The sequence below is a fragment of the Notothenia rossii genome (assembly GCF_949606895.1).
Source record: "Notothenia rossii genome assembly, chromosome: 3".
Taxonomy (NCBI): Eukaryota; Metazoa; Chordata; class Actinopteri; order Perciformes; family Nototheniidae; genus Notothenia; species Notothenia rossii.
The window spans coordinates 44,720,065-44,747,033 of record NC_136901.1 but is presented as its reverse complement, the minus strand read 5'-3'; the positions used below and the strand labels follow the sequence as shown (position 1 = coordinate 44,747,033).

At 41.5% G+C, this 26,969-nt stretch overlaps 4 protein-coding genes across 8 annotated transcripts in view; 2 read left to right on the top strand and 2 right to left on the bottom strand.

The window, feature by feature from the left end:
- Positions 1–2,982, top strand: part of LOC307032347 (E3 SUMO-protein ligase ZBED1-like) — a 4,306-nt gene extending 1,324 nt beyond the window's left edge. Inside the window, exons 1-3 of the mRNA XM_079670242.1 lie at positions 1–334; positions 1,004–1,614; positions 1,783–2,982. The exon at positions 1–334 is cut by the window's left edge and continues 1,324 nt beyond it. Of these exons, the coding sequence (XP_079526368.1) occupies positions 181–334; positions 1,004–1,614; positions 1,783–2,187 (1,170 nt within the window). The 5' untranslated portion in view covers positions 1–180 and the 3' untranslated portion in view covers positions 2,188–2,982. The remainder of the gene's footprint in view (positions 335–1,003; positions 1,615–1,782) is intronic.
- Positions 1–4,325, bottom strand: part of LOC307032335 (uncharacterized protein) — a 17,078-nt gene extending 12,753 nt beyond the window's left edge. For 2 of the 3 annotated variants that reach the window (XM_079670222.1, XM_079670223.1), the window contains exons 1-2: positions 3,983–4,325; positions 2,994–3,071 (exon numbers count right to left, since the gene is read on the bottom strand). In XM_079670222.1, the coding sequence (XP_079526348.1) occupies positions 2,994–3,071; positions 3,983–4,262 (358 nt within the window). In that variant the 5' untranslated portion in view covers positions 4,263–4,325. The remainder of the gene's footprint in view (positions 1–2,993; positions 3,072–3,982) is intronic. The other variant, XM_079670224.1, reaches the window with a different exon arrangement.
- A 450-nt stretch (positions 4,326–4,775) lies between these two features.
- Positions 4,776–6,839, top strand: LOC307032346 (uncharacterized protein). Its single transcript, XM_079670241.1, has 2 exons — positions 4,776–5,368; positions 5,555–6,839. Exons 1-2 carry the CDS (start codon positions 5,308–5,310, stop codon positions 6,688–6,690), a joined length of 1,197 nt encoding a protein of 398 aa, XP_079526367.1. The 5' UTR covers positions 4,776–5,307; the 3' UTR covers positions 6,691–6,839.
- A 6,324-nt stretch (positions 6,840–13,163) lies between these two features.
- Positions 13,164–26,140, bottom strand: LOC307032337 (uncharacterized protein). 3 transcript variants are annotated; one of them, XM_079670228.1, is made up of 8 exons: positions 25,726–26,140; positions 24,673–24,802; positions 22,893–22,958; positions 21,587–21,683; positions 21,385–21,491; positions 19,891–20,126; positions 19,080–19,180; positions 13,168–14,860 (listed from the first exon to the last, which is right to left on the bottom strand). In XM_079670228.1, exons 3-8 carry the CDS (start codon positions 22,936–22,938, stop codon positions 13,471–13,473), a joined length of 1,977 nt encoding a protein of 658 aa, XP_079526354.1. In that variant the 5' UTR covers positions 22,939–22,958; positions 24,673–24,802; positions 25,726–26,140; the 3' UTR covers positions 13,168–13,470. The 3 variants fall into 3 exon arrangements, with proteins under 3 accessions (XP_079526353.1, XP_079526352.1, XP_079526354.1); XM_079670226.1 differs by lacking the exon at positions 25,726–26,140 and having other exon boundaries at positions 13,167–14,860; positions 24,673–24,998; XM_079670227.1 differs by lacking the exons at positions 22,893–22,958; positions 25,726–26,140 and having other exon boundaries at positions 13,164–14,860; positions 24,673–24,998.
- Positions 26,141–26,969: the final 829 nt, after the last annotated feature.

Below are 26,969 nucleotides of genomic sequence, written 5' to 3'. Positions count from 1 at the left end.
ACAGCTCTACACAGAATGTAAGGCCAAAGTTCTAAATGATCTGGAAAACACGGAGTTTTATGCGTCAACTACTGATCTGTGAGTTTGACCGTGCATTTCGTCAACGCCAACTTCGAGTTGTGTAGCCGCTGCCTGCAGACAGCATACTTCCCCACTGACCATACAGGGGAGAATATTGCCATGGGGCTGAAGGAGTGCTTGGCCAACTGGGGTCTAAAAGAAGAGGCCCAGACGTGCATAACAACAGACAACGCTACAAATATGATCAAAGCAATGGAACTTAACCAATGGACCAGACTGCAGTGCTTCGGACACAGGCTGCATCTTGCAATTGGTAAGTACAAGAATGTGTGTTCGTGCAAGTGTGTATGTTTACAAAGTTACTACAAGTGTGAGAGTTCGTATTATCCTCGCAGAGGCCCTAGTCTCTGCTATATTACTCTGCCCTCAAACACAGTTGGGAGGGGGGAGGGACGAAGCGCCGAGAGGTTTGTTGTCAAGCTGTAGTTAGCTGACCAACTGTTAGCGCAATGCTACTTTAACATACTGTTTATCCTAGTGAGAAAAATGAACCCTTTCATGGGTAAACTTTAAAACCTCCCAATACTGCTTGCTTCTGTTTAATTGCGGATTGCCGAGAGATGCAAAGGCGGTCTCCCCTATTTTTGAAGCCCTTACTAATGGGTCAATGACGTTTTTGTAGTAGCAGATGTCAGGGTGGTGCAACCACAGCTGATGCCACTATATTACGAATTAAATGATTTTTTGTTTTTTAGTGGAATATCTAAAAAGCATATTCCTTGCTTGTACATTAATTACCAATTACAAATTAATTTATGGGCAATAACTTACTGTGGTAGTACCACCTGACGTCTGCTGCTAAAAAAACGTCATTGAACTTAATACAAGATGACAACAGATGTAATCAATATGTTATGAATTCTGTGTTATGAGCTATCCTTATGGCTTTTCATACTGTAATACATGTAATGTTTTCCACCAGAAAATGCTGTCAAAGATGATCAAAGAATCAAACGGGCCACAGGACTTTGCAAGCAGCTGGTTGCAGTCTTCACTCACAGCTGGAAGAAGAAGAGGGCATTCAAACAGGCACAGCAAGACCTAAACCTACCTCAACAGTCACAGGTCACTGAATGTCCGACACGATGGGGCTCCCGGCAGAAAATGATTGGGAGGGTGTTGGAGCAGAGCAAGGCACTGTGCCAGGTTCTGTCTGAAGACAGGAAGACGCGGCACCTGATCCCCACTTGGCAAGACATAGATGTACTTGAATCTGTAAACAATGCCCTCGGTCCTCTTCAGGAGTTCACAGACGCCCTCTCAGGTGAGGACTATGTAAGCGTGTCATACCTGAAGCCAGTGCTCCATCTCCTCAGAACAGCAACGCTTGCTGAAACTGACCAGGACACGAATCTCACCAAATCAAGAGCTCTCCACTACATTGAAGAGAAATACAGCGACCCAGTGACACAGGAGCTCTTGGACATCACATCCTTCCTTGATCCAAGATTCAAGACAAGCTACATAAGCGAAGAGAATGTCCCATACATCAAAGACAGAGTGAAGATGGAAATGGAACAGGTGGCACAAAAGGTAAGCTGTCCTTTTTCTTTGTTGTTTCAAAATAAAACAAAAAGTTGTATTTTTAGTTTTTTTTAACTATACTCTACTGACATTTTAAACTTTTAGACAAAATGCCTCGTTGGTCTTAATCACAACTGATAGCAAAACATTGATGCCTCTTATTACTGTGTGTTGTAGGAGCAGAGGGCTTGTGTCACAACCCATACCATGCCCCTGAGTGCAGAAGAAGAACCACCATCCACCTCTACAAAACGAAAGCGGTCACTGGGCAGCTTTTTTAAGACCAAGGTGGTCCCTGCTTCCTCTACTGTGCAGTTGGAGGATACCATTAAAGCAGAACTGGACAACTACCTCATAACTCCTACCATTGATGGAGAGCAAGATCCACTGGCCTGGTGGAGAGTGCACAATGTCAACTTCCCATGGCTTAGCAAGTTGGCTCGTAAGTACCTTTGCATACCAGCAACGAGTGCACCATCAGAGAGACTGTTCAGTGCCAGTGGCAATATTGTCACATGTCAGCGTGCATGTCTGAAGCCAGCAAAGGTTGACATGTTGGTTTTCTTGGCCAAAAATCTCTGAAGGGATGAAGGGGAAGATTTATTGATTTTTGTTGTTGTTCTTCTGCACTTTGCCCTGAAATCTCTTATCGGCACCTTACCCTGACATGTCTTTGTTCCATTAAAAAAGATGTTCACTCTTTTTTACTTATCTTTTGTATACAGACTAGATGTAAAATAATTTAACCAGTTTGACATCTTTTCTTGATGAGGAAAATGTAGGGTAATTTAAACTTTTTAAATTATTATGATTATTTATTTTTACTACCTTTACATTTCACTTCCTCTTGCCACTTTATTTGAAGAAGAAGCACAGGTTTCTGAATACACGGGTTGAATATCTGTAACTGCTGCTGATGTTGATGTTCATAAGCTAGCTCCTTTGAGCCATTTTGCACTACTTTTAAGGTAAGACTTCTTTTTTTGCTCCACTTTGTTGTTATAATTTATAATTTGTATGTAGCCTACGTTATTTTACAAAAGTGCAATTATTTTGATGCTGCTGAGCCATTGATCTTTTTAATGCTTGATATTTTGTTAATAAACAGTCTTGCATTTGAAATCTGTTGCCAGCCGTTTTAATTCTTGCATTATCTTAATGAAATTCATTGTTTTAATTAATTTACACTGAAACTTGATTTAAAGAAAATAAATCGTGGTTGAAATCGAAACCGCAATCTCTGCCAGAAAAATCACAATTTCAATTTTTTCTTAAAATCGTTCAGCCCTACGGCAAATTGTCAAAATCAAATGATCGGAATCGGATCGGGAGCAAAAAAAGGTGATCGGGACATCCCTAATTGTAAGGGCAGAACTGTTTTAACACACTCTTAGATTCACCTGGCTGCTCCTCCTCTTCCTCTTCACTGGAAACCACCACGTGGTCTTCAGCATCTGGAACCAGGGCTTTAACACAAAAACAATCCTAATAATCAGTTAATCCCCTTTATCAGCTGTTATAGCAGTACATCAGGTATAGCAGGCACATTTAGTGTCACTTTTTTATGCCGGATTGTCAATACTAGAATAAAAAAGGTGTGTTAGTGTTTATTTAATTCTCTCTGAAGTCGGTAGTTCCCTGATTCGTGATTTTTGAATCAGAATACCTTTATTCGTCCCACAGAGGGGACATTTACATTTGTTACAGCAGAGCCAAGGACAGCTTAATGTTAACTAAGATGCAAGATAACAAATAAATACACGATTTACAAAATACACATCCTGTAAGAGGTCTGAAGATTTAGCAGCCAGGTACATATGCACAGTTATTAACCGCATATATTGTGCATAGTTTGTGTTTCTCAACAAGGGGTGTGTGTGTGTGTGTGTGTGTGTGTGTGTCTGTGTCTGTGTCTGTGTGTGTGTGTGTGTGTGTGTGTGTGTGTGTGTGTGTGTCATATATAAAGAAGCGTTGTTACTGCATGTAATAATACTGTAATTTCCTCCAGGCTCCACCTCTCCTCTGCAGGTATATCATTGTTATTCTATCTGTAACTGTATTAATGTTGTGTGAACCTGTACTTTCACTCTTACTGCATGCAAAGGTTGTATTTAATATATCATTCCCCCATAGTGATCACGTTTTAAATGGACTTCGTCTAATTAAAAGGAGCATTGGTGATGATTCAACTGTATCGTGATTGCAAAGTACAGGTACTAGTAAGGAAAGTGTCTCTGCCTTTGACCCTTCGTAGTGTTAGGAGCAGTGTGCTGCCATTGTGTAGTGATCACGTTTTAAATGGACTTCCTGTAATGAAAGGAGCTTTGTTACTGCATGCAAAGGTTGTATGTAATGTATAAGTTCCTCCATGCTCCACCTCTCCTCTGCAAATTGATCCGGGGCTTCAGGAGCTCCAGCTGGATGTTCTGCTGGCTGATCTCCCTCCTCAGGCCCGAGGCCTCCTCCTCGTACCCGGACACAGTTCTCTGTAACACCGCCAGGATCTCCTGCAGCGCGGTGCTCAGCTTCTCCGTCACGATGCCTCTCAGGATGTCGCATTTAGACATTTCCTCCACACTCTCGGAGCTGTCCTTCCAGTAAAACATGCTTTCATTTGTCTCTGAAGGGGCGATTTCACGCAGGAAAACTTCGCGCATCAAGACGTGGTGGTGTGCTTCCAGGTGGAGAAGCGGTGTAGCTGCATAATAGGTCCGATGAGAAACAAAACACAGACAAATTCCCTGTAGAAGTTTTTTTTATTTTTGTTGTCGTAAATACACAATTAGTTTTGATTGCCTTTTTAGTTTGTGTACATTTGTTTCAATCCTCTTTATTTCTTAAACCAGTAAACGGAGGAGAGGCTGCAATGTTTATTTACTTTTAGTTTTTTACCTTAAAAACGGCGAAGTTCCCGGAAGTCATTTCAAAATAAAAGCCCTCGGCTGCAGTCGAATTGCCCAAAAAATCTTCTCCTGTCGTCTATTCCTCTCCTCTGTGTGAAACATCACAGGGTTAAGGGATAGTGGATAGGATAATTCAAAAGGATTTAGGAGAAGAGACTGCGGTGATTTGAGAACCCGACAGCACTTTCACTATCCGACGTTTTTATGATGCGCCAGCGGACGTCATGAATGTGCGTCTGCTGCTGTGGGGAAACTACAGTTTTCTATACAGCGGACTACAACATGGATGTTTAATAGACAAGTTTACGCGACAAACCACGGGTAGCGCCATAACCCTACACAAATGCACTTCATTTCCGCCGGAAGTCTTTTGCACAGCGTCTGTCGGTGTAAACAGTCAGACGGGCACTGGTGTAAACACAGCGATTTCGATGCTAACAGTGATGCTAGCTTGGGAACACGATTCTACTTCTTTGACTGGAGATGGCGTTACTCTCCCCCACCCGAATTCAGTGCAAAACTGGGAGGATAACATGACGACGTGGCCCAGCATAACGTACAGCAAAATTTGCTCCTACTTCGTTCAATCCATGGCAATAGATGGAAAAGCAATGGACAGTCTGAAGGCCTCCGAGGCATATCAATATTTGCACAGCAACAAAGTTGGTTGTGTCATGTCATACAAACATGATCGTTTTGTTTATCTAAAAGCAAAGGTAGAGCCTAGCCAGTGTTTGAACAATGCGTGGCATAATGCTTGGGTGCTGGTAACTGAAGCTGGAGAAGTCAAAACTGCGGGATGTACGTGTGTTGCTGGACCAGGGAGATCTTGTTCCCACTCAGCTGCGATCCTGTGGAAGGTAACTAGATTATTTGACCATTGTAGCCTAGGCCTATGTCTTTTGTTGTTGGTATCCGAACTACATCATAGGCTACTTGGCTAGAGTGCAAAGTGTGTGTATGCCATGATGTATTATATCATATGACATGTTTGCAGTGAACCCATTATAATATCTATGCACTGTTTTTACTCTCTCTCTTGGTAGAAAATGCTGTGAGACAGGGGAAAACCGGGCTTGCCTGCACAGACAGACAGAACCAGTGGAATGCTGGGTCTAAAAGAAATGCTGGTCAGAGGAAGATGAAGTATGTGCGCTTCAAACGACACAACAGGAAGGATCTCTACCAGCCGCCACCAACTTCACAGCCATCCTCTACCACTCCAGAACCGGCACAGGAGGTGACACTCTTTAGGACTCATGAAGAGTGGAGGAAGAACACACTTGCCTCACCAATGGCAGAACTTTTCAATTGCCCTGGGAATAGCCTCCTGCAGTTCTGCTTTAATGCTGATACCTCTTCCATCACCGAGCCAACACCATGTCCACACCTCCATCTCCTAACCCATGATGAGCACCACATACCACTGGCTTGTGTAAAATGCAGAACCTTCTATGATAAGTACATTAACATGTCCACAGCCCGGCTTGAGGAGATCGAGAAGGTTACAAAAGCACAGAGCAAAGAACAGGTCTGGCATGATGCGCGGAGAGTGCGCATCACAGCGAGCACAGCTAGAAAGGTGCCCATTCGCTCAACCACGGCGCCCGACAAGTTTTTGTCAGAACACTTACACCCATCCTTCCGTGGCAATGCTGCAACCCGTCAAGGAGCAGAGGGGGAGGAACTTGCAAGGGACTATTTGGAAACTCTGGGCAACAGCATTGAAACCAAAGGCTTAGTGGTGTGCGACAAGGATCCGTGGCTTGCAGCATCTCCCGATGGAGTGATAAACAAAGACATTCTGTTGGAGATCAAATCACCTGTGTTGGGAAACAAGTCACTTGCAGAATTTTTGGCAACAAAGAACTGTGAAATCACAACTGTGGCAAACGGAAATAGGATAGATTACCATATTGCCTGCAATGGTCCAAAAGGCTACTATATGCAGGTACAAATTGGGATGCACTGCACAGGGCTTCAGCACTCCAAGTTGGTGATCTGGAACAAAACTGAGCACCTCGAAATCGAAGTACCCTACGACCAAGACTTTGTCCAGGGGCATATCATAAGGCTGCGCACATTCTACTTTGCCCACATGCTCCCGAAAATTGTTGACGATTTTGTTGAGGGAAGGTTACAGTTCTGCAGTAAATATCTCAGCATTTTAAAACCAAAATAAACTGCCTTATTTAGGTCATGCCCACAGGAGCCAACAGTTGTCTGTTGTTTACATAATGCACAATTTACATGATCTCTTTATGCTGTGCAATATATCATATGTGCCTGTACTGTTTGAGTGAAAATAAAGTTTGATGTAATTTAATTTCATTATTGCACTGTTATTGCATTATTGCATTTCATATGTTCCTTAGAGTGCTACAATTTCTTTTAACACAGTTCATCATTCATATTAAGCTCATACTGTACATAAATAACACTGAATTAATTAATTGTTTAGAGGAAACTAAAGAAATGGCTTCAACAAGAAAGATCACATGTTTAATCCTAACAGGTATTACAAATTAAAATATAAAAGCAGCCCACACAATTACATCACTATGAAAATATTCATATATAATATTAAAAAATACAATGCATGCAGTATTTGTTGTGTTTATCTGTATTTAATGAACAACATGGCTGGGTGCTGGTTTGTGGTCGTAGCACTCTCTATCTAACCACTCGTTCAGGTGCTTTCTCGAGTGATTGCAACCAACTACCGCACACGTAGTTCCCGAACCACTTTTCTTCATGTTGTAATTGTTATATCCTCTTTGTCTCTGCGATATCAGTGCTTTGTCGGCACAACGGAGCTAGCTAGCAAAACAAACCCAGTCCGCCAAAACGGAAGTGCATTGCATCGAAGGGAGGAGTTCAGGATGTAGAGCGGAAACGGCTCAATAACTTGTGTATAAGAACGAGGAACTACTGTAAACTCGTCTAGAGACTCTGCACCGTGCTCTGATGCTGTTGCTTTATGCTTTATGAACGTGGACAACAGAGAAACATATTCGTCATGACCAAAGTTGGAATTGAAATAAAAAATGAAAGTGAAACTTCTGCTCGTCACCCTCTCCCTCCGGTCCACATTAATACAAATTATCCCAATACGTATGATCGTATGAAAAGATCTTATAATCAATACAAATGTATTGATTATAAACGTTAGTCCTTAACATCTATCACTGTGTATATCACCATTCAAACATCTTTTAAAAGTTGAACAAACCCCACACAGCTCAGTGAAATGTTGACTTTATTTGATCATTTCAGTAAAAACTAACCTTCACATTTCTCTTTTTGATTATAATACTGATGAACGTTCAAAACAAAGCACTTTGGCAACTTACCACATACTTTTTAAAATGCTTAATAAGCACCTTAACTTTCATGATATCATTTCTCGGTCATAATCGGTTGTTTCCGTGAACGGCCGAATGTTGTGTGACGGCAAATGCTGCGGCCGCAAAGCATTGTGGGGCAGCATTTTCTCCTCTCCTTTCGTAAAGGAAGTCCAGTGTTTCCTAAAGGAGGTTAGATGATAAGAAAGGAGCTTTGCAACTACCATTATAACCTCCTTTAGCTTAGGAAACACGTTCAAGGAAACAACCGATTATGACCCAATTAATCAATTTTTTTTAATTTTTAATTTTCCATTTTTATTTTGTAATCATCTCGCGACCCCCACTCGGGGTCTCGCGACCGGGAACCCCTGGCATAAACAATAACAGACAACACATCCGATACTTTGGATAATATGATTGATGTTGCAGTCGTTGAGCAAATATGAAGAATGTCTAACTTCAAACTCTAATGTATCTTATGGAGCTGATGGTGTTGGAGTTCATTCCCCAGTATATGACACTGACGTGTCTTTTTGTTCGCAAAATCATTAGCTGACACTTCTTCTTTGAATGATCTGCGTTTAGAGCAAGCCACTCTGGAAGGGCGGATATCTGTCTGTCCAGCTTCAGGTGGAGAGGAGGGGGGGGGGGGGGGGGGGGGGGTTCATCTGTCTGTCCAGCTGCAGGTGGAGAGGAGGAGGGGGGGGGGGGGGGGGGGTTCATCTGTCTGCCCAGCTGCAGATGGAGAGGAGGGGTGTTCATCCGTCTGTCGAGCTGCAGGTGGAGAGGGGGGGGGGGATTCTTTCTGTCCAGCTGCAGGTGGAGAGGGGGGGGGGGGGGAGTTAATCTGTCTGTCCAGCTGCAGGTGGAGAGGGGGGGGGAGTTAATCTGTCTGCCCAGCTGCAGGTGGAGAGGAGGGGGGGGTTCATCTGTCTGCCCAGCTGCAGATGGAGAGTAGGGGGGGGGGTTCATCTGTCTGCCCAGCTGCAGGTGGAGAGGAGGGGGGGGGGGGGGTTCATCTGTCTGTCCAGCTGCAGGTGGAGAGGAGGTGGGGGGGGGGGTTCTTCTGTCTGCCCAGCTGCAGATGTAGAGGAGGGGGGCGGAGTCCATCTGTCTGTCCAGCTGCAGGTGGAGAGGAGGGGGGAGTTCATCTGTCTGTCCAGCTGCAGGTGGAGAGGAGGGTGGGGGGGGGAGTTCTTCTGCCTGTCCAGCTGCACGTGGAGAGGAGAGGGGGGGGGGTTCATCTGTCTGCCCAGTTGCAGGTGGAGAGGAGGAGGGGGGGGGGGGGTTCATCTGTCTTTCCAGCTGCAGGTGGAGAGGAGGGGGGAGTTCATCTGTCTGCCCAGCTGCAGGTGGAGAGGAGGGGGGGGGGGGAGTTCATCTGTCTGTCCAGCTGCAGGTGGAGAGGAGTGGGGGGGGGAGTTCATCTGTCTGCCAGCTGCAGGTGGAGAGGAGGGGTGGGGGGTTATCTGTCTGTCCAGCTGCAGGTGGAGAGGGGGGGGTTATCTGTCTGTCCAGCTGCAGGGGCGGGGGGTATCTTTCTGCCAGCTGCAGGTGGAGAGGGGGGGGGGGTTATCTTTCTGTCTAGCTGAGAGGGGGGGGGTTATCTTTCTGTCCAGCTGCAGGTGGAGAGGGGGGGGTTGGGGGGTATCTTTCTGCCAGCTGCAGGTGGAGAGGGGGGGGGGTTATCTTTCTGTCCAGCTACAGGTGGAGAGGGGAGGGGGGGTTATCTTTCTGTCCAGCTGCAGGTGGAGAGGGGGGGTTATCTGTCTGTCCAGCTGCAGGTGGAGAGGGGGGGGGGTATATTTCTGTCCAGCTGCAGGTGGAGAGGGGGGGGGGGTATATTTCTGTCCAGCTGCAGGTGGAGAGGGGGGGGGGGGTATATTTCTGTCCAGCTGCAGGTGGAGAGGGGGGGGGTTATCTTTCTGTCCAGCTGCAGGTGGAGAGGGGGGGTTTATCTGTCTGTCCAGCTGCAGGTGGAGAGGGGGGGGGGAGTATCTTTCTGTCCAGCTGCAGGTGGAGAGGGGGGGGGGGTTATCTTTCCGTCTAGCTGAGAGGGGGGGGGGTTATCTTTCAGTCCAGCTGCAGGTGGAGAGGGGGGGGGGGGGTGGGGGTGATCTTTCCGTCCATCTGCAGGTGGAGAGGGGGGGGTATCTTTCTGTCCAGCTGCAGGTGGAAAGGGGGGGGGGTTATCTTTCTGTCCAGCTGCAGGTTGAGAGGGGGGGGTATCTTTCTGTCCAGCTGCAGGTGGAGAGGGGGGGGGGGTATCTTTCTGTCCAGCTGCAGGTGGAGAGGGGGGGGGGGGATCTTTCTGTCCAGCTGCAGGTGGAGAGGGGGGGTTTATCTTTCCGTCCAGCTGCAGGTGGAGATGAGGGGGGGGGGGGGGTTATCTTTCTGTCCAGCTGCAGGTGGAGAGGGGGGGGGGTATCTTTCTGTCCAGCTGCAGGTGGAGAGGGGGGGGTATATTTCTGTCCAGCTGCAGGTGGAGAGGGGGGGGGTATCTTTCTGTCCAGCTGCAGGTGGAGAGGGGGGGGTATATTTCTGTCCAGCTGCAGGTGGAGAGGGGGGGGGGTATCTTTCTGTCCAGCTGCAGGTGGAGAGGGGGGGGTATCTTTCTGTCCAGCTGCAGGTGGAGAGGGGGGGGGAGGGTTATCTTTCTTCCAGCTGCAGGTGGAGAGGGGGGAGTATCTTTCTGTCCAGCTGCAGGTGGAGAGAGGGGGGGGAGGGGGGGTATCTTTCTGTCCAGCTGCAGGTGGAGAGGGGGGGGGGGGGTGTCTTTCTGTCCAGCTGCAGGTGGAGAAGGCGTTTCCCACAGAGGAGAGGAATAGACGATAGGACTATTCGACTGCAGCCGAAGTTTCAAAGCTCCTTTCCTATCATCTAAAGAACCAGATCTCATCATGGCTGGGTTAGGGTTAGGGTGACATATCACTGAGGAACTTCCGGGTCATTTCACTCCGTTAGGAAGGTTCCGGAGAGAAACTGACAATTTGAGCGCCAACAACACTTAATGATACATAGTTATAAGATTTGGTGTGACTCACAAGAGACAGTTTTATCCAAAGCGACTCACATAATCAATACTGTGGGCAATCCCAACAGGAGCAATTTGGGGTGAAGTGTCTCAGCGACACAACGACATGCTGACTGCAGTGGGGTTTGAACCTGATCCCCAGACGAAGGCTCTATCCACTGCGCCACACACCTCAATAATATTCTGTACAAATAAAACGCTTTCTAAGTTATAATTAAGTTAGAGGATATAGCCTCCAAGACTCTTTCATTGGTCCAATTGAGCAAAGAGACATTAATAATAATTCAAATTATATAATATCTGCGTTTCGAAACACAGATTTCTACTGATCAACTTTTTAAAATAACACAAAACTCCCTCAGTCAAATATGGCAGCATTACAGAGAGGTTAAAAATAATATTCATAATAATCACATCAGTTATCAGTGTATTTAAATCCAAAAATAAATGAATAATAAAAAGAAGAAATGGCATCTTTAAATGCTATTCTTAAATTATGTAAACATTTCATATAATAACATTGGTATTTTTCAATCTGGATTTAAAATTTAGTTTTAGACAAATTCATCTCAAAGAAAAAGGTATTTTGAACAGAGACATTCTTTTCCTTATACATGTGATGTTTTGGTGTCGTTTTGATTCTTTCCGTTAACCGTCAAGTGTGAAATAAGTATTTTTTGTGTGTGTTTCTCTTAGTATCCTAAGATACTGTTATGCTTGGCTGTGAAAAAAAAATTTTATTATTATGAAGGGCAGACTATCTATTTGTATTTATTTTGTTTTTTTTAGAAAGGGGCAGGTCACATAAGATTTTATTCTTCTCCCTGCTCCTTTTCGCTCAATGGTATTTTGGTAGAGTCATGTTTTGTGGCAATTATTGTACATTTGGTTTTGCGTACCATGAGCGGGACAAATAAAAATGAAATGAAAATGTATAAACCCTCTTAATGAAATTAAAGTGTAAAAAATCAGAAATGAAAACCAGCTGAAACTCATTATAATATATATTAAATGTACATATTCAACTTGAATCAGTGTTTCTCTTCAGGTCCTCCGACAATAAGCTGCTCCTCTGGGCAAATTAAATTAAGATAATATTGTTTTTAATAAATACAAAATAAAACAATCAATGCAAAAATCACATTATGAAATCTCATATATATATATATGAAATAAAGATCCCTTAAATACAGCATTATGAAGATAACATGTATCAATCTTAAAGCAGCATGTTGGTCCGGCAGGGGCTCACTCAGTAGGGGCTTGGACTGGGAGCTGTATGGTTGCCGGTTCAAGTCCCCGACCAGACCTAAAATATGGAGTGTGGACTGCTACTTGGAGAGGTCCCAGTTCACCTTCTGCCGTGGTGCCCTTGAGCAAGGCACCAGACACCCCCCTTCACTCCCATGGCTTCCCGGGCGCTGTAAGTAGCTGCCCACTGCTCCTAGTACTAGACTCCTGGTACTAGGATGGGTTAAAAGCAGAGAACACATGTCACTGTGTGCTGTGTGCTCTGCATGTGTGACCATTAAAGAGGGTTTCATGCCTCCGATTCTAATTCTTCTATACGTTGTTTTACTTTATAATGTTAGCTTATAAAAAAGAGTGGCTCCACCCACTGTACCCATAGAGTCCAATAGAGGGCGGAGCCTGTGCGATATATAACGGGGGGTTACGTATTGTAACCCTAGCTATATAAGCACAGGCGGAGCCCTCTACCTGGGGGCCCTGTCTTTCCTATGCCGCTCGCTGAAGAGGGTGTAGGATGGCGGTCGGGAGGCGTAGCCGCCTTATATACTGTGGGCCTGCGCGCGCAATTAGGTAGGCTCGCCCTGATTGGCCGGCTATGTTTATGCAACTCAGTAGGTGAATGCACGCATAGCTTGATAGGGAGTAGTACCCATATAATCCAATAGAGGGCGCCGTCTGTGCTTATATAACTAGGGTTGCAATACGTAACCCCCCGTTATGTTCTTAGACGTCTTTTAACCCTATTGTATAAAATAAATAAATAATTTTTAGGGTTATTTATCATTTGGATTTTAAAGTTTTTTGCTTTATATAAATATCAATGATTCAACATGTCACGTGATTATTATTATTTAAAAAACGTATTCATGTATTATTTATTATATTTAATATTATATTAAATGAAAATAACATATATATAATAAAAGGTAATTAAGGTTTTTATTATACAATATGATCAATGTTGGAGTCTAATTTTAGTTTTTTTTTTTTTTAAATACTTCTACTATACTTGAGTATTCCCATTTCTTACTGCTTCATATTGTATATTATTTATATCGCTGTGTTTACATGATTATACATTTCTTGCCAGAAATGTAATTTTACAAGATAAAACTTAAGACATTTTCACTGAAGAGAGCTTGAACGCATCGTGTTGTCAGTCAACGTAACCTCAGGTAACTGTTAGCTAACTACAATGTAGTATTATTAGATGAATGAAATTCTACGTTTAAAGGGAATTTACATGATAAATAAAACTCACACAACTGTCAACAAGCTTTTTTTAAATGTTTATTTTTCAACATTTTGGAGAAACAATTATAACAGTTTTTCAGGATGTTATTGCATCCGCCGCCGTCTCTTCTTCCCGTCGGTGATTCTTCATGTGAGTTTTCAGACAGTGACTCTGCGTAAAGGCTTTCTCGCAAATGATACATTCGTACGGTTTCTCCCCGTTGTGCAACCTCATGTGAACGGTCAGATGTTCCTTACGAGCGCACACTTTCCCGCAGATGTTGCACACAAACGGTTTGACGCCCGAATGTGTTTTCATGTGTCCTCTGAGGATACTCAACGCATTAAAGGTGCGCCCACACTCGGAGCATTTGTGCGGTTTCTCCCCTGTGTGAATCACCATGTGTCGAATCAAAGCGCCTTGAGACGACAACCCTTTTCCACATTCCTGACAAAGGATCTTATCCCCGCTGTGTGTCTTCAGGTGACTCTTCAGCTGAGTTGAGGTGTGGAAAGTCTTGCAGCAAACGTCGCAGAGGTGCGTTTTGTCTCGAGCCGCGTGGATTCTCTCGTGCCCTTTAAGATTCTCGGGAAGAAAAAAACGCTTCCCGCACACCTGACAGACGTGGCGTTTCTCCCCGCTGTGAGTCAGCTTGTGTCGCGACAAAGATTTTAGGTGGCCAAGGGATTTCCCGCAAACGTCGCAACTGTATGGTTTCTCCCCCGTGTGACTGCTGCTGTGAACCGTCAGCAGGTGACTAAAAGCGAAAGACCGATTGCAGACTTGACACTTGTGTGGTTTCTCCTCCACGTGTTCCCACCGATGTGCCTTCAAACTGGATTTCAACACGTACGCTTTGTGGCAGACGTTGCACTTGTACGGTTTCTCTCCTGTGTGCAACACGGCGTGTTTATCTCGACTCGCGGCGGTGAGGAAGGACTTTCCGCAGATGTCGCAACCCTCTAACGTTTTCTGGTGAGTTTGCAGATGGTGTCTCAGATCCTCAAAGTTTTCTCCACACACTCCACACACACTTTCCTGTTCGTGCACGTGACCCCAGGAGTGTTTGATCAGCATATTCAGGGATCCTCGATGAGCTCCGCAAACTTTACAAGCTATAGGAGCGCCAACGGTTTCCTTCCTCCTTTTTGTTTTCACTCTCGAAGCTTCCCTTCCTAACTCCTTCTCTCCATCGTCACTCTCCTCTGGTTTCCACTCCTTATCTCCAACATCATCTCCATCATCTTCCTCCCCCTCATCTCCATCATCTTCCTCCCCCTCATCTCCATCATCTTCCTCCCCCTCATCTCCATCTTCTCCATCATCTTCCTCCCCCTCATCTCCATCATCTTCCTCCCCCTCATCATCATCTTCTCCATCGCCACCTTCCTCTGCTTCTGATCTTCCGGGTTTTTCTCCATCTTCATCTGTTTCTGGTTGCTGTGTCGGATTGTCAGCTTTGTCGCTCTGCATGTTTTCAGCAGGACTGTAGTGGGAATTAAAAAGGAAGAAGAAATGGAGTTTTAATATTGAAATGCTGCTTTATCTTTGGTTGTTACACAGCGTGCTTATTACTAAGGATACTTTAAATATGGGAACATATGGCCACATCTATCTTGTAGATTGATAAAAATGGGCTTAACGTTTCAGCTTTTTTTTCAAGAGGCAAAAATACACACGTTTTTAATTTTGACACTAATTAAAACTGAAGTTGACCTGTCGTCGTAATATATTTTATAATCTGATTCTAAAATTGTCCAAAACTGATCATTATTTTTTTTAAAGAACGTAACTATTTATTTCACAGGTAAAAAGTACAATTAAAATATAGTTTTACCATTTCCCTTCCACCCTTGTCCCAGAAATACTGGTTGCGATCAAATCCATTGAATTAAAAGAACAATAAAATAATAAAATATCAACGATTTTTGTTAAATTACAATGCATCCGGAAAGTATTCATACCCCTTCACTTTTTCCACATTTTGTTATGTTACAGCCATATTTCAAAATGGTTTAAATGTATTTATTTTCTCAACATTCTAGACACATTACCCCATAATGACAAAGTGAAAAAAGTTTAACACTTTTTGCAAATGAATAAAAAAAAAAACCTCAAATATCACATATGCATAAGTATTCACACCCTTTACTCAATACGTTGTTGAAGCACCTTTGGCAGCAATTACAGCCTCAAGTCTTCTTGAGTATGTTGCTACATGCTTGGCACACCTATCTTTGGGCAGTTTCTCCCATACTTCTTTGCAGATCGTCTCAAACTCCATCAGCTTGGGAGCGTTTGCGATTGCGATTTGCGATATTTGTTTTTAAGCGACCCAATGTAAGTTTATTGTAAAATGCGGCCATAACTCCGGCTAGGAAGGTCTTATCAACATGCTCCCGTCTCTAGCACCCCCGCAACCCGAGCTACGAGTGAAAGAACTAAACTTACATGAAACTTCTGTTGGGTTGCTTTAAAGTCAAGCTTCAGTTTAAGATTCACCCTGAAAGAGATGTAACACATGTGATGGAGCATTACTAACCTGACTCAGATGGTTTGTTTCACCAAACCATCTAGGAAAGCTCCATTGGAAGCCATTTGGAAAGGGCAGGCACTTTAAAAATCTGTCACAATCTGTCTATCACCTTCTATCATGGGCCACTTCTGATTGGTTAAAAATGGCTTGGACATGTGGAGCACAGCACTTCTGATTGGTGTGGATGACTGACACACAAGAAAAAAAAGACTCTGGCTGGGCCACTCAAGGACATTCACAGACTTGTCCCGAAGCCACTCCTCTGTTATCTTGGCTGTGTGCTTAGGGTCGTTGTCCTGTTGAAAGGTGAACCTTTGAGAGAGCGGTCTGGAGCCGGTTTGCATCAAGGATCTCCTTGTACATTGTTGCACTCATCTTTCCCTTGATCCTGACTAGTCTCCCAGGTCCTGCCGCTGAAAAACCTCCCCACTGCGACACCGTTGGCAGAAGGAAGAATGGAGAGAAATATGTGGAAATAATACCATAAATAAAATGTTACTTCTCATTTATCATATATGAAGAATTCATTTTCAAACATTGATTAAATCTTAAAATGATTTAACAAACGCCTGTTTGAGACTCCTCAGAGCACACAAAAACATAACTTGGAGAAATAAATAAATACGGATATGTTATTTAAAACCACCTCGAATATGTTGTGTTAATGTTATGAAATGTTTTCTCATAAATGATGCGGTAAGCAGGAGGACAGAATTACGTCTAAATTTCTATAGGTTGTAGATACGAGCATGGTTTTATATACTATCACGTTTAATCGTGTTTTATGCCGCTTGCCAAGACTTGATAAGTCGCTCGTAAAACACAGGAGGTATTGAAACTAAGAGCACCATATGTGGTAATTGTGGGGGGGTCTCTTGTCCCCAGTACAAACACACTGCCTGAGGAAGGCTATGTGTATTTTTTTTTTCATGAACCTTTTTCGGACCACTTATTTATTTATTTTGGTGACGATCCGACCTCCATGCTGCTACTCTGGTTCAAACTGCATCCACCAAACAATATGATTTATCTCGTCCTCCCCAAAATAACCAGAATCTGACACGGTGTGAGATGTTTTTTTTAGCTGTTCTGTCGTCATTTCCTGTGATCTTCTCCATTCAGTCAGTCAACATGAGTGAAAGGGCGTTTCCTTGACTATTTATAGACAAACATGGGCGTTACGTGAAGCCCGCAAAAGCTGCACCGCATTTCGAGTTGATTGTGATTTATAAAAGGGAAACCGGCGTAGGAAGTGCCGTACACACTCCCCTCGCCGGTACGCAATGTTTGGTGAATCGGACAATGTCGGAACATTTACGGACCTATTTTTCGTATTTCTACTACGTAAGCAACCTTCCCACGTGAATCCTACACACGGCGTTATACATGAGGCCTCAGGTGATGAGCGGTGCCTGGTTTCCTCCAGACATGATGCTTGGCATTCATTTTCTGTACCCTTCCCCAGATCTGTGCCTTGATACAATCCTGTCTCTGAGGTCTACAGACAATTCCTTAGACCTCATGACTTGGTTTGTGCTCTAATGTGCACTGTCAACTGTGGGACCTTGTATAGACAGGTGTGTTCCTTTCCAAGTCATGTCAAATCTATTGAATTTACTACAGGTGGACTCCAGTCAAGTTATCGAAACATTTCAAGGATGATCAGTGGAAACGGGATGCACTCGAGCTCAATTTTCAGTGTCATAGCAAAGGGTGTGAATACTTAAAAAAAACAATTTTTAAAAAACGTTTTCACTTTGTCATTATGGGGTAATATTGTGTGTGGAATATTGAGAAACAAAATGAATGTGATCCATTTTGAATTAAGGCTGTAACATAACAAAATGTGAAAAAAGTGAAGGGGTATGAATACTTTCCGGATGCGCTGTAAGTGGCTAAATTTATGGTTAACTTAACTTTTTGTCTTAAATTACTAATTAACCTGTTAAGCCTGGAGCCTGTTTTTCAGGTCTCGGGCTCGAAAAAGACATTCCCAGAACAAATGACCATATCTTCCCTTCTAAAAGGGTTAAATTAATAATCTTTTTTCTCAAAGTAATGATAAACCTGTGAGTTGGATGTAGAAAAGTCAGAATCAATATAGATGTTTATATTTTAAAGTAAATTCAGATTGAACATAGTAAATAAATGTAAATTATAGTTTACGTCCGAAAACAAAAACATTGATTATAGTGAAAACAACCCCTGAATGATGGGATCGTAGACTAAAAGCTTTATGAATCCAAACTACAACATACAATAAGTACCCTGTATCATGATTGATGCAAAACAAGTGACATTTGACCTTTTTAGAGAGGAAAGAAACCCACTTTTGGGGTCATTTCGGTGGATTTGCCATATCTCTGGAACCCATTGGTCGATTTGGGTGATTGACACCTCTTTTTAACCGTTAGAGCCAATAGAATCGAGGGGAAGTTCCTAAACCCACCTACACTTTACCATTGAGAAGTGAGAGTGATGCACATGCAGCTTGCCCAAACCGAAAGCTATGTTACGCTCTGAAAACTGAAAATTAGGCTTATTGCCATAAATATGATGATGGATTATCAGTAATCATTTCAAATTGACACAGAAACATTGGATTAACCTTCAGCAGCGTTTTTATCTTTTTAATGCCATTAAACACAACTTTTCATCAGAAAAATAGCAAAGGTAATACGTATTTGCCGTTTTGGCTCCGTAAAGCTACGTTGTGTGTTGTCTGGGTTTGCCTGAACTCCCGCGAGTTTTGATCGCAGTGATGATACTTATACCTCTAGAATCTGTGGGATCTCAGCTTAAATCTGATATCTTGTCTGTGCAGATCCGATGAAGTATAAAAGATCGCTAACGTGAGTTCTGTGCTAAGTGCGTTAGCATTTTTTTGCTTAGTGCTAATTCAGAGTCTCGGCGTTAGACTTGTGTTTTGTTTAGGTAAGAATTGTTCGTATCGTCAGTTAGCTGAGTTTCTTCCCGTTAAGTGGGTATGAAACATTCAGTTAGTTAAATGTTAAGAAGCACTGAGACACAGTTTCGTCGAAAAAAAAGCCGGGCTTAACAGGTTAAGTAGTCTTATACTAAAGTGCAAAGTTGAATTTACTCCCATGTTTAAATTATATATGATATTAACGATTAGAAGATACAACAGAAGGTTGAATTAAATAATTACCTTGTATTCGGCCTGTTTTCATCACTTCCTGTTTCATGTGTTACGTCGTCTTTCGTCCCCGAAACAGGAAGTTGCTCCGAGTCCTTAGAGTTATCTGCAGACTGGAAACAAAAACAATCACTTTTAAATCATGATTTGTGCTTGAATACCTGATATATGCATTTTACAAATGGAGAAGCAATTAATTAAAAAATGTATTTGCAGAATTTGGCAGTTTCTTTAATATGAGAACTGTTTATAGTTAATGTTTAATTATAAGAGACAAAGCTGCTCATAAAATGAAATTAAAACATGGAGAATATCCTCAGACTTTCTCTGAATAAAATGTAAAAATGAAATATAATAATAAAGTACTCAAATAAGGAAGACATTTAAATAAAAACAATAAAATAAGAGTCAAATAATACAAAAAAAATAAAATAAATGCAGTGTGTCAAAATAATATATATAATCAAACAAATACAAAAATAAATATAAAAGTGTCTTTTAATTTCAAGAAAAGCGCTCTATAAATCAAATGCATTATTATTATTAAATATAAAAATCTAATTCATAAAAACTAAAAACAATGAAAATTAAATACAAAAGTAAAATCTGAAATAAAATAAAATAAATACAGTTTATATATATATATAAAAAAAAAATACGACAGGCCGTGATATGTGCTCAGTATATCACAGCTAAGGGGGTTGAACCACGCCCCTTAGCTGTGATATACTGAGCATATATCACGGCCTGTCGTGAGCTATTGCTTAATTATATAAATAAAAAACATAATTAAATATAAAACATAAAAAATAAATATTGTTACCCTCCTCTCTCTCAAGTAGAGCGCTGACCTCCCCCTCCCCACCGCCCCGATGCTCCTCTGGATTTCTTCGGGCGTCAGACTCTTCAGCTCCAGTGTCTGCAGACATCGAGACGGGTCAGCCGTCATGGCGTCCACCGGGAGGCGTAACCGTGGAAACGAGGAACGGAGAAGAAGCAGGAAGTCGTCCTCCGACAGACCGGGGGGGCAACACAACTCCCGCACCCCCGACTTCAACACTGAGGCGGTGGGAAAATAAAAACAATTAAAATCCATGAATTTAGATTCACACTGAAATGTATTATTTAATAATTTTTCTGAATTCTGATTTTTTTCTTATAATTTTGACTTTTTTCAGAATTTAATTGTTTTCAGAATTATGATTTTTGTTTTTAATCAGAAAGTACTTTTTCACAGAATTTTATTTATTATCAGATTTTTTTCCTTTTTTCTCAGAATTTTATTTAGTTACTGAATTCAGTTTTTTTTCTGAAAATGTTGACATTTTTTTTACGAAATGTAAATGTTCTAGATTTTAACATGTATAAACAGGGGTGCACATAACTCTTTCAGTGAGTTACTCAGATGAGTACCAGGAGACAGCGTTTGGTCCTCCTTCACTGTCCTGTATTCACACTTCTTGCATGCTAGATGATGAAGATGATGATGATGATCCTCCCTGTCTCTTTTTAAGTCTCCGATTTGCTTTCTCCAAAACTTGTTGGCAAAACTGTGAAGTCCTTGCATTTCCTGAAGCCAAGTTGAAGGATCAAATACTAAGAAATTATCACATGACTTGAAGTCATATCTGATTTCAGATGTGGGAAGTTACTAAGTACACTTCTTCAAGTACTTAAGTATAATTTTGAGATATTTGTACTTTGCTTGGCTTTGATCTAATTTGTAAAACTAGCTGCACCTTTACCAGCTTTGAGAACACTTTAATGATCAATCATTACAAAACATATCAAATATATTATTCTGAAATGGACCAATCTGCACAACGACTACTTTTGGTACTTTCACTACATTTTGATGATACTTTTCTAATTTTACTTGGATAACATTTTGAATGCAGGACTTTTACTGTAACAGAGTATTCCTACACAAGATCCATTACCCAAGTAACACTCTGGTACTTCTACTTATACTCAAGTAGAAGATCTGAGGACTTCTTCCACCTCTGTCTGATTTCAAACTCTTCCATTAACACCCTGAGTAAGTTTGTTGTAAATCAAACTGCAGCAGCTTGACCACAGAGCGTGAACGTTGTGATCAGCTGATTTTGGAGCTCCAACAAGGCGTGTAGGACAGAGAGTGAACACACATACTATACAGAGATGCTGTTTGGAACATTGAACAATGTACATCTATTCTAGTAGACCTCAACAATGGAACTATGATCAGTGGAGATGGCCGTGACATGGGACCTTTAAGTTAAAAGTAATGGAGTTTTTTAGAAAATGCTTTATTTTGCATATTTAAGGTGTGACTCACAGCCTGTCCTGAGCGTGTCGGTGTCGGTGTCGTGCAGGAAACACACTCGCAGCTTCACAAAATCACTCCTCTTCCTCCCCGCCTTCCTCCTCTTCCTCACTGAGTCGCTGTAAAAATGTAAAATTAAGAATCCTTCAGATGCAAGTTTTTCCCTTTCAAGACTTTTAAAGTGTTATATTAATAAATTAAATCATATGTTAACCTGTGTTCTGGTGTCTGAGGATCCCCCTGATGCAGGGCTGGCTCCTCTTCATCGTGTTTATCCTCATCTTCCTCAAAGGGACCCGAGTCCTCCACGTCTAAAAACAAAAGAAAATTCAACATTATTTTCCATGCAAATACAAAAAATAATAATAAAAACTATCTACAATACATTTTCTACCTGAACACTTTTTAATTAAAATGTGATTTAACATTGTTTTTGTATATATTATAAATTAATATAATTTAGTTCACATTCAGGTACAAAACTAAAGCGTATTTCAAAGGAGTGCAAAAGATGACCTCTACATGGTGATATCTGCCACTCGTGCAGCAAAGGCAAAAGTGGGTCAACCCTAGAAGGAATCTTCAACCCAACGATATTGTGGTCATCGTCGATGAAACAGCACCAAGGAACTCATGGCCCCTCGGCCGTGTGGTTAAAACCCCGCCTGGACCCAAAGGTCTGGTCAGAAGTGTGTTAGTTCAGACTAACGGCCCGTCCAGCTTCAACGCTTCTGCTCATTCACTTTGAATGGGGTAACGTCACGCTTTGCCAAACTGCATTGTGGGAGCGTTGCTTGCTTCAAAAGTTGAGCAATGTTCAACTTTTGAAGCTTCGGTGGAAGCGTCAGCCAATCAAATCATACGCCAGTACGAGCTCTAGCCAATCAAACCGCGTGCTTGTGTGTCCGGGGCGGGAGATTCACGTCATTGGTTGTTGGTCGAGTTTCAGACACGCCCACCGGCACGCTTCAACGCACGCCGCCGTGTGGACGCTGCGTAAGACTAACATCCTGCAAAGGCCCAAGCTCCGTCTACTCCTGGAAGCCAACTGAGCTCAAAGAGCCAAGGCCCCTTATCCCCTGCTCACACACATACTATCTTTCTCACATCCTTCCAAACACAAACCTCTATTTCAAACTGCACTGATACCCTTCTGACTACTGCCTCAGGGACAGTGAGTGGTGATACCGAGAGACACTGATGCAGCATGAACTCTGGGGGGATCTAAGTGGGGGCTAATTGAAATGACTTGATGAATATTTGCATATTAGTAGATTTTGTATGATAAACAGAAATGTGACAATTAATTCATTTTTAGGAAACATTTTCCAAAATATCAATATTTTAAGTTTAATCATTAAAATGGGATGTTATATTAAGAATAAATAAATGCATACGAGGATTTATATATATATATATATATATATATATATATATATATATATATAAATTCAATTACATTCATGGTTTAAAAACCATTGAATAATAATGTATTAAAAATATATGTATATATAAAGTACCGGTCTGCTCCTCTTCCATGGGGGCTTCGCCTCCTCCGGCCTCCATACGAACCGCCTCCTCTGAAACTAAGACAATACTATTAATATATATATTTAAATAAAAGGTGTTGTGTGATCACCTCTTGACTTTAGAAAACATCATTAAAATAAATAAATAATTATAATAGTTGTTTTTTAATCACATAAAGAAATCACGTGTAAATAATTAATATAAATACAAAGAAAATAATACCTAAATATAATAAAAACAATTTCATTTAATACAAACATTAAAGTTATGTTATGGGGCACCTGTTTTAATAAAGTTCAAATAAACCAAGTAAACAATAATAACAGATTGCATGCGAGAGAAGAAGAAGTTAAACCATCAGATGTTAACAGGACTCTGCTGCACATTCAAACAATTGACAATGTAAAAAGAAAACGATTATTTGACAATCACTTCTTGACTTTGGAAAATAATAATAATTTAATATATGCTTTTATAACATAAAGAAATTACATGTGAATAATGAATATAAATGTAAAGAAAATGAGAAATATAAAGCAATTATAGTGGACCTGTTTTCATATAATTCATTTTCACCCCACAGGCCATGAGACTGTTAAACTCCTGAACTCTGTGAAGAACATCCAGAACATTCCTCTGGTTGGATCAATCATTTATCTAATCAATCAATCCATGTACGTGTCTATAGACTCTTCTTGCACTATTTCTATTTTATTTGCACTAACTTGCTCATCTCAAACATCTGTTTTATCTGTTATATATATATATTCATGTTGCTCTGTTGGAGGAGGACTTCAGGTTGTCATCTCCATATCTAGGCTGCATCTCAGGTCGATTAAATGGAATCCTTGCATCCCTCACTTGCGTCGTTTCCCTGCGTCTCTCCCACCAGGGAAGCATGTATAGACGCAAGGAAACCACGAGAAGCAGGGACATGAGTTTTAAGAGCAATGGGACATCCTTTCCTCCGGAGCGTCACGTGAAGCGACGTCCGTTTGTGATGAAACAAACACCCCCGCCTCTGTTATTACACATTTACTGACATAAACATCTGTATCATATGTTGTAGACCCAAATAAATAAAATAAAAATAAAATAAGAACTCATTCTCAAAAAAGATAAACGCCATTCTTAAAATGCATAAACGAAAAAAGCGATCATGAAAATGTTTCCAATAAATGAACAAAACATTTTTTGCCCACTTTGTTGTTCAGATACATCACATATTTGTAACTAAATGACACATTAATTGAAACAAAACACAGTATAGACTGAGGAGTGACTCGTGAGTTTCATGTATTTTCTTCACTCCGCTGGGAAACGGTCTCATGTTAAGAAGCATCAGATCAGTGCATGCGCTGCATCGTCCAATCAGTGATCGATACACAGTAAGGGGGCGGGGCGAGTGTCTGAGGATTTCATCCGAGGATGGTCTGGTGGTTCCTCGATTATCGCTCCTCCGGCACAAATAAGAGCCATGGGACGCTACTCAAGATGGCGCACACAAAGCAACTTCCGGTGATACCGAGGACTGACGACCGAGGAAATGAAAATAGTCGACCTGAGACGCAGCCCTACACTGCAGCTGCTGAGCACATGATGATGAAGACTTGAAACTTGAAACATTGGAACCAAGTAAACAATAACAGATTGCATGTGAACATAAAGCCTATGAATCCATAACATAAAAAGATAATAAACAATGAGAGAAGAAGCAGAAACCCTTTGTGTTAAATCATCAGATGTTAGCGGGACTTTGGTGCACTTTACCCGGCCTGCAGAGAGTGATTCTCGGCTGCAGGAGCTCCAGCTGGTGCCTCTGCCGGGTGATCTCGCTCCTCAAGGCCGAAATCTCGTCCTCAAACCCGGCCACAGTCCGCTGCACCACCGCTAAAATCTCCTGCGACGCGGAGGTCAGTTTATCCGCGACTACCGCCCTCAACATCTCAGATTTAGACAGATTATAATCCACCGAAGGAACCAACATGATGTTCACCGCCATTTTACTGAGTCTCACATCTAATGTGGTCCGACTGGAAAGCAAGGAAAACAAAGGTTCCGCTTCTGCTGGTGATCAACTGCCATCTTGTGGTGAGTTGTCATAGAAAAGTATTTATAAACAAAGGAACATGTAATACTTTTAATTAATTTCAAGTTTTTATTTTTTATTTAAATAGATAAATGGGGAGTTAACTTTAAAATTGCTGCTCATGTGAGGATTTCCTAATAAATAGATACATAATTAAAAAAAGAAAACATAAAATAGGATAAATAAAATAAACAAATAGACAGAGATACTTTATTGATCCTAAATTGGGAAATTATTTAGTCACGGCAGCATTTGACGAGAATCACAAAAATAATCAAATGTTTTAATAAAATACAAATTAAGATAAATAATCAAAATGATAAAACACTATATATATGTGTATATATTTTTTTGGTACAAAAAATATGTACTGAGAAAAAAATGAAAAATTTGAAGAAAAGTTAGAATTAAAAACAAAAAAAGGTAAATTATTTTTTTTAAAAGCCGAAATTTGACAATATGTATTTCTTATTTTAACAAACAATGATGATACATATATCCAAAGCGATTAAAGTATTTTTTTAATCTGATGATCTTCCAGATTTTTTTATCTCCGGATTAAAAAAATACTTCATATTTGTTTAATTTAAATTACAACAAATCAAACTTAAACAAAATGAAACCTAAATAAAGGTTATTCATTCTGTGAAGCTGACCGTTGAGCGGCCCGACCAAGCAAGGAGGCAGAGGCAGAACGTCCAAAATACAACCCGCTGTGGGCATTTATTACTCACGGGCACATGACACAGCCCCAATCTCGCTGTTCACGTGAGCACCAGCCACAAGGATCTCACACACCACCAAACAAAACAGGAAACACAGAGCCTAAATACCCACACAAATTAACGCAACAAGACACTGGTGAGGGGGGAGAAGACAACACATCACCAGGTGCACACAATCAACATCAACAGCATGGGGAAAGGGAACACTTTTCAAAATAAAACACATGTGCAATATACAAAGCCCGAAGCCGTCAGTCCAAAGTGACGAAGCCATCTTCGTCAAACATTCAAACAGAAAAAAAGAAATACAAATGTAAAATCATGTTATTATTATTATTATTATCTATCTGAGGACTTCCTAATACATGAGTAAAAGGGCTGTCATGTGAATTCAATTCAAAGTAAAACATTTTAAAAAATCACGATTTAAAATTCAACAAAATTAAATGAATATAATATTAATATAGTATTTTAAATAAACAATAATAATGATATGTATATGAATAGGGATTTTTTTTAAATAAACAAAGATATAAATAAATAAATCGGTACATACAATGAACATTGGAACAAAGATTAAATAATCCTAAATTAATTTAAACCAAAGGGATGTTATTTATATATTTCAAATAAAAAAGTGAATAACACAACATATATTTAAATATCGGAAGTATCGAAAGAATTTGAAATGTTAAAATAGCACCTCCTGGTGCTGCTCCTCTCAGAGCTGCTAAGTCACACATCAAGGCCTCCTGGTGCTGCTCCTCTCAGAGCTGCTGAGTTACACATCACAGGCTCCTGGTGCTGCTCCTCTCAGAGCTGCTGAGTCACACATTACGGCCTCCTGGTGCTGCTCCTCTCAGAGCTGCTGAGTCACACATCACAGCCTCCTGGTGCTGCTCCTCTCAGAGCTGCTGAGTCACAGCCTCCTGGTGCTGCTCCTCTCAGAGCTAATGAGTCACAGCCTCCTGGTGCTGCTCCTCTCAGAGCTGCTGAGTCACACATCAAGGCCTCCTGGTGCTGCTCCTCTCAGAGCTGCTGAGTCACACATTACAGCCTCCTGGTGCTGCTCCTCTCAGAGCTGCTGAGTCACACATCACAGCCTCCTGGTGCTGCTCCTCTCAGAGCTGCTGAGTCACAGCCTCCTGGTGCTGCTCCTCTCAGAGCTAATGAGTCACAGCCTCCTGGTGCTGCTCCTCTCAGAGCTGCTGAGTCACAGCCTCCTGGTGCTGCTCCTCTCAGAGCTAATGAGT

What these genes read in the sequence shown, in the direction of transcription:
- LOC307032346 (XM_079670241.1), top strand. Translation starts at nt 5,308, where the DNA reads ATGTACGTGTGTTGCTGGACCAGGGAGATCTTGTTCCCACTCAGCTGC. An exon ending in CAGCTGCGATCCTGTGGAAG is followed by an intron (nt 5,369 to 5,554) that starts GTAACTAGATTA and finishes CTCTCTTGGTAG; the next exon opens with AAAATGCTGTGAGACAGGGG.
- LOC307032337 (XM_079670226.1), bottom strand. Translation starts at nt 24,904, where the DNA reads ATGGCGGTGAACATCATGTTGGTTCCTTCGGTGGATTATAATCTGTCT. An exon ending in CGACACGCTCAGGACAGGCT is followed by an intron (nt 20,127 to 21,384) that starts GTGAGTCACACC and finishes CCACCGCCTCAG; the next exon opens with TGTTGAAGTCGGGGGTGCGG. An exon ending in TCTACTTGAGAGAGAGGAGG is followed by an intron (nt 19,181 to 19,890) that starts GTAACAATATTT and finishes TTTTGTTTCCAG; the next exon opens with TCTGCAGATAACTCTAAGGA.